Raw genomic sequence first — 13,365 nt, 5'->3', positions numbered from 1 at the left:
AGTGTACTTAGAGTTCAGTCTTAGATCCTATGTTCTGGAATATTAGGCTAGGTGCTTTTCTTACCTGGATTTAATGATTTTTCTATCACATAAACCATCCTATGTTCATGTAATGTTTTACAGAACTACTCACTTAGTTTTGGGGCTGGGTAAAAGGAAAAGCTATAAAGACAGAAAAAGAAATGAAATCTAACTATGAATGTGTAACCAAAGCTCAGAAAGGGTTGAGATGGAAAGAGAAGGCTTTAGTATCACAGAAATAAAGCCAGGCACCTTGGATTTAGGGAGATGATTAAAAATCTTAGTTACTATGGTAAAAGACTTCGTTAACTTTGTTAATGGCAAGTAGCTGCCATTATTCTCTCAATCTCTATGCAAATAAAAATCTCAATCTTTATACAAATAAAAAGAGTTGCAGACATTGGCCATAGTCTCAGTTTTTCTTGCCACTACCGACAGCAGGAGTTTGGACCATCTACCAAAATTTCTTATTACTAGGATTTGACCTCCAATAGCATTTTCTGACTGCTGACCATAAACTAGAGCTTCAATAGTGTACTTGAGGATTATTTTAGAAATATGAATAAATGCTTTGCGATTAAACTCTACTCTCAATTAATGCAGAACTGGCTTTCATTTTAACCTCCAAAAGACATTATTATTTATATTTGACACCAGTTTTAAATGGACACAATTTTAAATAAATGATTTTAAACAGAGCCTCCAATTAAGCCTAAACCTAATCATTTTCCATAACTCCAGTTTTATTTGGTTTATATATTTCTGCTTGCACACAGACACACTTAAAATGTATATATATATATATGTGTATATATATATATATATAGATAGATGATATAGGAGTTTCTGACAGATGATTTGTTAATGAAAATTTATTAACTAAAAAAAAAAAAAAGAAACTTTATTAACTATATAACCTTTGAATACCAGAGAAACTGCAATATGTACAAATCAACATGAGTTCCCAGTTCCTAAACTTTGGTTATATGAAATATGCACCTCAAGCACCAGAGAACAGACAATAATTCTAATTTGGAAAGAAAAAAATCCCCAGAAACGATAAATCCTGCAACTCTCTTGCATCTTTTTTAAAAAACACATTTGGGGAAACTCTTTTATTGTACATTTCCTTCCATCTTGGTCAGTTTCCAAAAATAGTATTAATAAAAATTGATCAGGGAAGAAAGGACTGACAAACCATTACAGATCAAAGTGATGTCTCAAAAGAACTATACCCGGAAATAATTCTGTCTGAAATACAAAATTGTTTTAACCTAGGAGATTTGCATTATGTAACATGTACGAAAAAAATCCCCAACTCTTAATTTTCAAAATTCAAAAACCCCAACAACACAATCATAACAAGAGTTGGGGGTGAAGGCTTACAGGGAAATCTTTAGCAAATTCAGTGAAAAAGTTCTTGGTTTTCAATTTCTTCCCTGGCATCCTTGGCAACTGCTAACTGCAGAGGCAATGTGCATAATATACAGATATCAAAAGAGACCTGACAGGCTGAGCACAACCTCTCATGGGTTTTCACCGGAAATCTGATGAGCAAAGGAAAGAAAAACCAAAGAATGAAGACTGAAATAGAAAAAAAAAATGCAAACAAAATATATCTATTTAAGCCCATGTAAGTTGGGATGGAGAGGGCTTACATGTACAAACTGACAAATGCATGTGTGTGGAAGGGATTGCATCCTTGCCCACAAACTGGATTATATACACATTTATATTAAGTCAGTTCGTATATTACACCTGACAATTCAAACAGGATGTTTCTGGTGAGAGGTGGAAGGAGGTTCTGGTTACTCAGCTCCTCAGGCCCCAGTCCTTTGACCTGGCTGGTTGCTGGTCTCTGCACAGGATTCAACAGCATGATATATGAATGGATAAAGCTTGATGTCTGGTCCAGGGGTGGAACAGTTTCTGCATTCTTCATTGTAATACCGGAGCAACAGCTTATATATTTCTCCTGGAAGTAAAAGGCCAGACCAATACCCACATTAAGGCATGTACATGGATAGAACTACTAAAGAACACTGCAGTTTTATCTTAATCTAACTAACATGTACTCACTTTTGACTTTTGAAAATAGAGCATGAATGCCATAACCCTGGAAGGCTTTCCTGATATGAAGTTAAAAAAATTTTTTTAAGTACCTTAAAGAAACTACTTATAAGTTCATGATGACAACAGGCTATACACCGTACATCAGCCAAGTATCATTTTGGGAGTTTGTGGCAACTTTATTTCTACATTCAGCTCCCAGGGTGGCAAAGCCTTTCAGGTCAAGCTGAAATATAGCAAATGAGCAGGCTGTTATATCTGATAAATATGACTCAGAATGAGGCCTCTTAGACTTGAACTTACCCTCCTATACCATCCCTCTTATAGTTTTCTGTATGCATACATGTAAAAATGGATATTAAACTCCAGCTTCTTAGCCTTACTTTAATAAGCTGACATACTCATTCAAGATAGATGAAACTTAGTCAGAAAAAAGATTCTGCAGATGTTCTTCAACTAAGATTTTGTCCACTATTCTTTTTTTTTTTTTTTTGTCCACTATTCTTAAAGTCACACTTTCATTTTTTCTTATCCACTTGATCCATCCAGATTTAGCAAGTGTTTGTCCTGGATGGTGGACAATCTATCTAGATACCAAATGTCAAGACTATTTCCTACTTACCAACAGTTAGTTTCCTTTCAGTAAGGAAAGTGTGCACACTGTAAATGTCTCTCATCAATTCTGAGTCCCCAAAGGTGAAATAAACTACATCACGGTCAGCTACAGCAGCTGCCAGTATCTGTATTAAGGCTGTAGGCAAAGAAAAAAAACAAAACACAACATAGCTATATGATGACACTTCCATCAAGACACTTTTAGTTCTTGCAACCAGCTAAATTATAGCTGGTGTGCCATAGCTTTATCCTGGATTAAAGATTTATAAACCTAACATATGTGTTATTAGAAATGGCAAATACAGATGGGTATAAATCATCTACTCGTGTGACTTTACACGCATGCTCTGAGAAGATCATTAAGACACAGAATTCCCACACAAGGGAATTTTTTTCCTTTGTGGGAAAATAAAGGAAGCTACATCTGAGGTAGTGCAGTCAAGGCACTAAGGTGGTATTTTCTTTTACTTATATTAATTTGGAACTAAACTTTTTGTTTGCTTGCTGTATTAATTACTTTGTCTTATTATATAGTCACTGATCTTCTGTTATCACAGGAGTCTTTGTGATGTTTCCTGAACAATGCACTTGGGAGACTCTAATGCTCTCATTAACCCTATAGCAAGCATTTTCAAAATGGGTTAGAGACTATACCTTCATCCCTCCTGTACTCCCACTTCCACCCAATTGCTGTAGTATGGAGTGGGAAAATCACTGAGAATCAATTTCCCCAAGAATCAAAGTTACAAATCACTGAGCCTGAAATATGTTTCCAAAAATGAAGGTCCTTTATAACTTTAATCTCAAGACAATATTTATTTCATTTTTAAAATTTTTTGAGGATTTTAAAATTTTAATTTCATTGTATTTAATATATAGTACACAATGTAGTGATTCATCAGTTCCATATATTACTCAATGCTCATCAAGTGTACTCAATCCCCTTCACCTATTTCAACCATCCCCTCATTCACCTGCCCTCTGGTAACCATCTATTTATTCTCTATAGTTAAGAGTCTGTTGGTTTGCTTCTCCTTTTTATCCCTTTGTTTTGCTTCTTAAATTCCACACATGAATGAAATTTTACAGTATCTATCTTTCTTGACTGACTTATTTTGCCTAGCATTTATACACTATAGCTCTAACCATGTGGTGGCAAATGGCAAAACTGTGTATTCTTTTATATGACTAATACTATACACACACACACATACACACACATACGTGGAATATATATACCACATCTTCTTTAGCCATTCATCTTTGGATGGACACTTGGGCTGCTTCCATAGTTTGGCTACTGTAAATAATGCTACAGTAAACACAAGGGTGCATATATCCTTTTGAATTAGTGTTTTCATAGTGTGATTAGTGGATCATGGGTAATTCTATTTTTAATTTTTTGAGGAACCTCCATACTGTCTTCTACAGTGGCTGCACCAGTTTTCATTCCCACCAACAATACAGGAGTGTTTCTTTTACTCCACATCCTTGCCAACACTTGTTTCTTGAGTCTTTTATTTTAGCCATTCTGATAGGTGTAAGGTGATGTCTCATTATGGTTTTTTTTTTTTTTTCATTATGGTTTTGATTTCCCCAATGATTAGTTTATGTTGAGCAACTTTTATATGTCTGTTGGTCATTTGTATGTCTTCTTTGGAGAAAGGTCAATAAATACAATTTATTTTAAATAACAACAACAAAACACCACAGGTATAAACTGAACAAAACAACATAGGTATAATTCTTTTCTAGTTACATATCTTTTCCTTTATTAAAAAGGAGGTGGGAATCTAAAACATTATGGGAAATAAATAACTTCAATATAGTTTTGATTTTTCAAGCATGTTAAAACTCTACATACTATAAAAAATTAAAACAATAAGAATGGGGATGGAAAGGAAGCTATAATAGAAAGCAAACAAAAACAAATTAACCTAATTTGTTATCTAACTTTTACCAAATCTAAAGGAAATTTCGTCTTAAAGTGTCTTTTCACAAATGGCTTATTAGCTACAAGGGAGGAAAAAAACTCAGGATCTGTATGGTGGAGAAATCAGACAACACCTTGACTGAGTGATCAAAATTAACATCATCAATGGGGCAGATGGCCATCAAGTGCCTCTAGATACTATCACCTCTAGCTACTAAGAATGCATCACCTCAACCTAATTATGAGGAAACAGCTTACAAACTCAAGGAATACTGTATCCTTTAAACATGCCAATGTCATTAAAAAAAAAAAAAAAAAAGGCTATGGAAATACTCCAAATTCAAAAGGAGGCTAAAAGACAGGACAACTAGGGGCAATACCTGACCCTGAACCCTATATTGGAGGGCAAAATGGCTATAAACAGTTTTATTAGAGTACTTCACAAAATTGGAACATAGATGATAGAATAGACAAAAATATTCCATCAATGTACATTTATGAGTTTATTAGTAATCGTAATGTGTTTCTGTAGAATATTTTATTCTTGGGAAACACACACTGAAGTATTAGGAAAAGGAGTAGAACGTATATAACTTAAGCTCAAATTGTATACACACACAGGTGTTTACTTTTTCTTTCGTAACTTTTTGTAAATTTGAAACTATGTCCAATAAAAAGTTTTATTTTTTAAAGATTTTATTTATTTATTCACCAGAGACACAGAGAGAGGCAGAGACATAGGCAAAGGGAGAAGCAGGCTCCCCACAGTGAGCCCAATGCAGGACTTGAGTGGAAGGCAGACAATCACTGAGCCACCCAGACATCCAAATAAAAAGTTTTAAAAAATTATGTAAGAAGGAAAAATATTTTTAGGTTGAACATTTGATATAGTTGAGAGTCCTCAAATTTCAGAAAGAATCTAAGACTATAAATTATAATACATGTGAGATTCTAAAATACCAAAGTATTTCTTAATTTCCAAACTGGTATTTATTGAGTACCCACAACATGTGAGGTACCATGACTAGGCCTCATTAATCTTAGAGTGTTGAAAGTAATTAATCTCAAAATAGAGGTAGGTTTTAATTAAAACTATTCAACCAACTTATACATACATGAAAGCTTCAGTACACTCAATTTTAAAAGGTTCCTAATTAACCTAAACTACAAATAAAAATGAAAAAACGAATTGTCATTTTCCTTTACTAATAAGTATGATTTCTTACCTTTTAGTCTGAATAAAAATTTGGCTTTAAGTTTTTCTATTTAAAAAAGAGAAACTCGGGCAGCCCCGGTGGCGCAGGGATTTAGCGCTAAATCACCGCGCCACCTGCAGCCCAGGGTGTGATCCTGGGGACCCCGAATAGAGTCCCACGTCGGGCTCCTTGCATGGAGCCTGCTTCTCCCTCTGCCTGTGTCTCTGCCTCTCTCTCTCTCTCTCTCTGTCTCTCATGAATAAATAAAATCTTTTAAAAAAAATTTTAAAAAATAAATAAATAAAAAAGAGAAACTCAAAGAAAAGTCCTTTCAGTCCTATCTCCTTATATACAGAAATACTAGATCACTGGTCATTTGCCACTTATGAAAATGAAATATGAATAAACATTCAGAATTTATCTCCTCATAGAATTTATTTTAAAAATGTTTCAAGGCCATCACATTCCTATGGATAAGCTCTTGGAACTAAGCTTGACAAAGCTACCAAAAAGAGGCTGGATGATAATAAGCATGTATCAGACAGGTTGGGACTAGAAACAGCAGACCAGAGTTCAGTCCTCACCCATCTGCTGGCTCTTTAGATCTGTAACTTTGGCCAAGTTACTTAACTCTCTTTGCTACATTTTTCCCAGGGATGCTATGAAGGGAGTTAGATCAGATGATCCCTAAAGATTCTTTCAGAGTGTAGAATTCCATAATCCTTGATATAATTTTTCTCCTTGCATTGGATATTAGACTATAAATATACAAGTGAAATTTTCAGAAATACAAATTAATCTTGACTCTCTACATGTTAGTAATCACAACAAAAATTCACTTTAAACAGAACTGTCTTCAGACCTCACTATCAACAACATCCTCAAGACCTTTGCAAATCTAAGGAATTAAGTCTCAGGATTTAGGTGAATTCTCTTGCATGAGAATAAATCACAAATCTAATAGGGTATGTGGACTGAGTCCAAGTATGACATAAAAGCATCAAATTCTAACTTCAAGCACAACTAGGTGCCAAAATAATCACTTAAATTAACCGGCAGGGAGCTTGGTTTTAATTTTCTTTTTGGCATCAATGTTAAGCTATAAAGCAAATTCAAATAAGTATAAATAATATCAAAAAACAATTCATAGTGTCTTCTTGCAACAAATATACCACACCAAATATGAGTAAGATGATGGCTATTCATACCACAGTATGGTTTGAGGCCATCAGCATGTAATATTAGTAACAACTGCTAACACCAAGTTCTCACAGCATGCTGAATGGTTCTAGCAGCTTTAAAAGCACAAACTCAAGATTTACATGAATTAACTCAGTTAATCCTTACAAAAACTGAATAATATAAGTATTATCTCCATTTTGAAACCAAGGCACTATGGGAGCCAAAGTTTAAGTAATTTGTCTAGGGTCACAGGCCAGAAAGCAGTGGAGCTGAGGTTTGAACTCTGGCAGTCTGACTCAAGGACATGCTCCCTCCCTCACTATTCTGCAAAGGTGTCATGCCAAGTCATTCTGCTCTATTCAAAGCAAACATACCTTATGTCAGCCAGAAGAATTTCTTCAAGTAGTTTGTTTACATTATTTTAATGCATGCTGGCAAGAAGACCAAATAGTATAGATTTGAAGTACTACTGATGTCCTTCTAATGAAAACCAAGTTGTTTTGTGAGCTCCTACACCCTGGTTACCCTAAAAGCTCCAGCCTTTTTTGCTCACTCTTCTCAGCCAATTCTTATTCTATAACTGGTCTTGTCCTCTGGCTACTGTTTTTTTTTTTTTTTAAGACTTTATTTATTTATTCATAGACAGAGAGAGAGAGGCAGAGACACAGGCAGAGGGAGAAGCAGGCTCCACGCAGGGAGCCCAACATGGGACTTGATCCCAGGTCTGCAGGATCACACCCCAGGCTGCAGGCGGCGCCAAACCGCTGCGCCACCAGGGCTGCCCTGGCTACTGTTTTTAATCAATACCACCTGGATTTCTCTCTCTCTCTCTCTCTCACACACACACACACACACACACACACAGAACACAAGCAGAGAGAGTGGCAGGCAGAGGGAGAAGGAGAAGCAGGCTCCCCACCGAGCAGGGAGCCCAACGTGGGGCTTGATCCCAGGACCCTCAGATTATGACATGAGCCAAAGGCAGATGCTTAACCAACTGAGCCACCTAGGCGCCCTCACCTGCCTTGTTTTTTGTTTTGTTTTGTTTTTTAATTTTCATTTATTTATGATAGTCACAGAGAGAGAGAGAGAGAGAGAGGCAGAGACACAGGCAGAGGGAGAAGCAGGCTCCATGCACCGGGAGCCCGACGTGGGACTCGATCCCGGGTCTCCAGGATCGCGCCCTGGGCCAAAGGCAGGCGCTAAACCGCTGCGCCACCCAGGGATCCCCGTTTTCTGTTTTTTAAGATTTGTTTATTGATTTGAAAAAGAGAAAGAAAGAGAGTCGGGGATAAGGACAGAAGGAGAAAATCTTCAAGCAGACTCCCTGATAAGCACAGAGCCCAGCTACCTGGGACTTGAGCTTTCAACCCTGAGATCACAGCCTGAGTCAAAACCAAGAGTTGGATGTTTAAGTGACTGAGCCATCCAGGTGCCCTGATCCTTTCACTGGCTTTAGATGTACTCTCTCTTTAAGAACTCAGTCATCTCTAGAATGGCAAATCCCAAATCCAGATCCAGATCCAAAATCTGTGGCCAATAAAGATTAAACAGCAGGAGTACAGACACTGGGCTCTTGGGCATCAATTCTAGTTTGTATCCTAACATGGCTGCATGCTATTCTTCTGACTTTGGGCTAGTTACTTACCTCTCTATGCCTTGGTTATTTCATCTATAAAGATAAAAATAAAACTTACCTAATACATTGTTCTAAACTAATACATGTAAGGAAAGCACCTAGTACAATATTTGGAATACAGAATGCACTCAACATGCTCTCAACTAACAACAATAATAAAAACACTGGTTTTTGAGAAAGGCCAAATGTGAATTTTGGTTCTGACACTTACTAGCTCTCTCTCTTTGGGCAAGTTTATTAGCCTCTCTTCGAGAGAAACTTGGGTTCTTCATCTTAAAAATGTGGCTACAAATTGAAGGATAACTATTCAAACTAAAGGAGAAAATGAAATCTTTCTTAAAACTGGCTGATCATTAGTAACCCCCAGAGAGTTAAAATTTCCCAAAGCCATTTCCCAGATTCACTAAGTGGCATCTCTGAGGTTCTGATAACAACCATTACACTCACTCTAGACACCTTGAATTATCATGTATAAGACCCCACTGTAGGCAGTGGACCCACAGAAGAAAACAATGTGGAAGTGTTAAGGAAGGAATATTCTTACTTAAGTGTGTAACAGCAAGACTGGGAGAGAAATGGAGCCTGGTGTGTTCTGACAGAAATAAACAAAGTGATAAGGAGCCTGTGGTAAGACAAACTGAACTCAACTGGCCCATATTTCTATTCTACCCTTCCATTTTTAATTGATTCACCCCTTCCCCACTTCCACAAATGGACCTCCCACAAACCCCAGCCAAAGGGATAGGTGAGGCCAATGATAGCATGGTAGAAAATGATTTATCAGAACTGTTCAGGTTTCCATTTTTTCTACATCAATGATTTTTTTGGAGTTTAGCTATCTTGATTCCAAAATAGCAAAACAACCAGTACAGACATTATTTAAGTTTGATGTCAATGGGATATATGGTATGAAGGAAAATAAATTTATAAAATGTTGCTATAATCTCAAAGAATTTTTCACTTAATATAAATATGCAATAAAAGTAAACTGAAAAGCTTTTTTTTTTTTTTTCTTTAAGATTTCATGTATTTATTCATGAGAGGGAGAGAGAGAGAGAGAGGCAGAGACACAGGCAGAGGGAGAAGCAGGCTCCCTGCAGGGAGCCCGCTGTGGGACTCAATCCTGGGACTCCAGGGTCACCCCGGGCCAAAGGCTGGCACCAAACTGCTGAGCCACCCAGAGATCCCCCTGAAAAGCTTCCTAATCTCACTGGAGATGTAGCCAGTTTAATGACTTCCTGGCTATAATGATTTGGCCCAAGAGATGGGAAAGTGATCTAAGTTGGTCCAAGGAGTATTTCCATAAAATTTTTATTTTAAAAATTTTTTAAAAAGATTTTTTAGATTTATTTATTTGAGAGAGTGAGAGAGAGAGGGCATGAGCAGGGCGAGAGGGAGAGACAGAAGCAGACTCCCTGCTGAGCAGAGTGTCCCAAGCTGGGCTGAATCCCAGGACCCCAGGATCATGACCTGAGCCAAAGGCAGCATTTAACCAACTAAACCACCCACTCATTCTTCCATAAAATTTCTAAATTAAGGATTTCTCCTTTCCTCTAGGATTACCCAATTACAGTACTATAAGCCTGGAACTATTTGGTCCCCAGCTCCTGCCATGGAGAGATAACCAATGGAAGGAGAAGAGAACAAAGCCATCATCGTGAGACAAGCAGATAGAGAGGGAACCAATTCACAAAAGGGAGCATCTGATCCTAGGATCCAGTCATCCCTGAGGCCAAACTTACTCTGCCTTTCTCATCCACATCAGCCAATAATCCTCCTTCAGACTTAAGTGATTAGGCAGATTAGTGTCACTTAAAAATAAAAATCCTACTACAAAACTTTGTTACAGTGTTGGCGAGTTGGAGATGGGTGGTGGGAGAGGAATAGGGATCTTTGTGCAACAGTTAACACTAGAGTGGAGTCTTAAGGGAACACAGGGAATTAGCCAGATACTAATAGGCAATTTCAGAAAAATGTGCAAAACCCTAGAATAGTGAAAGGCACACAGGGTTGTTGAATAAATTTGTTAAAGAGAAGTTCATTGAGCATATTTTATTTGCAAATCGACTTTTAGGTAATGAAAGTAGGGAATGGATAGAAAATACATAAGACTACAACATCAAGATAGCTTTTAATTACAGTAAACTAGAAATGGCATAATATTCCCAAGTCAGGTAACACAGTATGGAGAGGTATAAAAAATAAACACTGAAGGACATGGAAAGAGGAATTGGCAAAAATATAATAGAACTTTAGAGTACCACTCAATCCCTTCGCAAAGCAAGTAGACAAAATAAGAGTGATATAGGGTGATCTAATAAGTATAGAATCTAACAGACAGAATAAGTTCTACACACACCCTTCTGAGACATCTGAGACATGCCAATATAGTATCTACAACAATGGACTGTTAGGCCATCAAGAAGCTTAAAAAACTCCGAAAAGTAGAAATAATACTATCTACACTCTTTGATTATGATGTAATAAAATTTAGAAATAAAAGATAAGGGCGGCCCAGGTGGCTCAGTGGTTTAGTGCCACCTTCAGCCCAGGGCCTGATCCTGGGGACCTGGGATCGAGTCCCACATCGGGCTCCCTGCATGGAGCCTGCTTCTCCCTCTGCCTGTGTCTCTGCCTGTCTCTCCCTCTCTCTCTGCCTGTGTCTCTCATGAATAAATAAATTAAAAAAAAAAGAAATAAAAGATAAAAGAAACCATTTTCTTTTTAAAACATTTTAAAAAGTTTAAAATTATATCCTAAAAATCTCATGGGTGTCTGGTGGTATTCTTAGGGCAGTAGCCTACTTCACAGTCTCTGAGACAGGATGAATAAAGCTGCAAAAAGAAGTTGCTTCCATCCTAACAATGAAAAAAGGCTAAGTAATCTACAGAATCATAAATTCTTCCTGAGTCGACCAGAGAGTTGTGGTGTTGCAAGGCAACCAAAGTATGACAACCCTAAAAAGATATGAAACACATACTCTATTATCTTTGAAAGAGTGTAAGAGACAGAGGTGACCATCATACAAATGGATAAGAATAAATCAGCTAAAACATAAATATAATTTTAAAAGCCAAGCATAGACTGGGGGTTTACTCTGGAATAACCAGGAGCCCCAGAAATAGAGTTCACACTCACTCAAAAGCTTTTTTTCATAGGCCCTCACAAGGTCTTCAGAAAGATAAGGGGCTAGGCAGAAGGACAGAGAGAGTCCATGTGATAGCACAGGCAGGCAGGAAATGACTGGCTGCTGGTGGGGGACAGGCAGCAAGTCCCTCCCTCTTCTCCACGTCCCTTCTTTTCTACCCTCTGGCTCCTAAGGCCATTGGCAGAAAGTTGTTAGTAAATGTCTGTTGAATTAATGACTTTATGAAAAATACTATCTTAACAGTTGTCAGCAGAATGCACAATAAAAACAGCTCAAAAATTATAAATTGCAACTCATGTACAGTTAGCAAGCATACTAACAAACATTTAACCTTATTGCTAATAAACGAAACACAATTTTAAGTTTAAATGCCCATGTTCTCTCTCCATGATTTTTTTTTTTATATTCCTTCCTTCCTTCTTTCTCTTGTAAGATAGGGATAGTATCTGATAGTTCAAAGAATCTTGCTAGTAGGTTTAGTAAGACCTAGGGACAGATAAAGATGGCCAACTGAGAAAAAGTTAATACTGGCCCTGTTTTTATCTGTTCTCAAAAAGTTTTAGTTTTCCAACCTTGTATTTCCATCTATTGATACTCTGAATTGTACCATAGTCTCTTGATTCTTTTCCATGCACCTGCTCTATCTCCCTAATATTGGATCATTAGCAAACATCTCTTTCTTGGTACTCTCTCCTCTTAGGGATTCACCAAGGATTTAAATGCCCCCTTCCTCATGTCTACCATGTGACTAATGAGAAGGCAAGTTTGTAAAAGAGAGGCTTATTCTCTCCTGATAACTGACTTTTTAAAAAATTGAGGTATAACTGACATATAAAGCTATACTGGTTTTCACATATGCAATATAATGATTTGATATTTGTATATATTGAGAAATAATCACCACAGTAAGTACAGTTAACACTCATCATCATACATGGTTACAACATTTTTTTCTTGTGATGAGAACTTTTAAGATCTACTCTTTTAGCAACTTTCCAATACACTATACAGTTATTATTAACTATAGTCACCATGTTGTACATAACATCCCTATGACTTATTAATTTTATAATTCGAAGTTTGTTCATTCTGATCCCTTTCACCAATTTCACCTACCTCCACACTCCATTTCTGGAAATCTATTTTCTATATCTGAGCTTGGGTTGGTGTTTGTTTGTTTGTTTGTTTAACATTCCACACATAGGTGAGACATACAGTATTTGCCTTTCTCTGTCTCACTCATTCAGTTAGCATAAAAATGCCCTTAAGGTCTATCCATGTTATCAGAAAATTTTATGATACTTTCTCACAAAAACATTATATACTTACAACAGAAAAACACAAATTAAAAAAAAATCATCTATATCACTCAGAAACAACCACAGTTAATCTTTGCATATAAACAGATAAACATAGAGAATCTCAAATTTGTGAGATACTTTATATTCATAATTAAATTTTTAAAATGGTTGATTATGCATATAGTATGCATTTCCCTTAATTTGGCAGTATTCCAAAAACATCCTTCCATGTCAGGAGTTGTATTTCTGCAATAATTATA

The 13,365-nt window shown here is 36.7% G+C and overlaps 1 protein-coding gene across 6 annotated transcripts in view; it reads right to left on the bottom strand.

Annotated features, from left to right (window-relative positions):
* Nucleotides 1-727: 727 nt before the first annotated feature.
* The window catches only part of PARG (poly(ADP-ribose) glycohydrolase), a 116,336-nt gene continuing 103,698 nt past the window's right edge, over nt 728-13,365 (bottom strand). For all 6 annotated transcript variants that reach the window (XM_072806309.1, XM_072806308.1, XM_072806310.1 and 3 more), the window contains exons 17-18: nt 2,714-2,842; nt 728-1,996 (exon numbers count right to left, since the gene is read on the bottom strand). In XM_072806309.1, coding sequence (XP_072662410.1) covers nt 1,842-1,996; nt 2,714-2,842 — 284 coding nt within the window. In that variant the 3' untranslated portion in view covers nt 728-1,841. The remainder of the gene's footprint in view (nt 1,997-2,713; nt 2,843-13,365) is intronic.

The sequence above is a fragment of the Canis lupus genome, chromosome 29 (assembly GCF_048164855.1).
Source record: "Canis lupus baileyi chromosome 29, mCanLup2.hap1, whole genome shotgun sequence".
Taxonomy (NCBI): Eukaryota; Metazoa; Chordata; class Mammalia; order Carnivora; family Canidae; genus Canis; species Canis lupus.
This window is presented reverse-complemented; position numbering and strand designations above follow the sequence as displayed.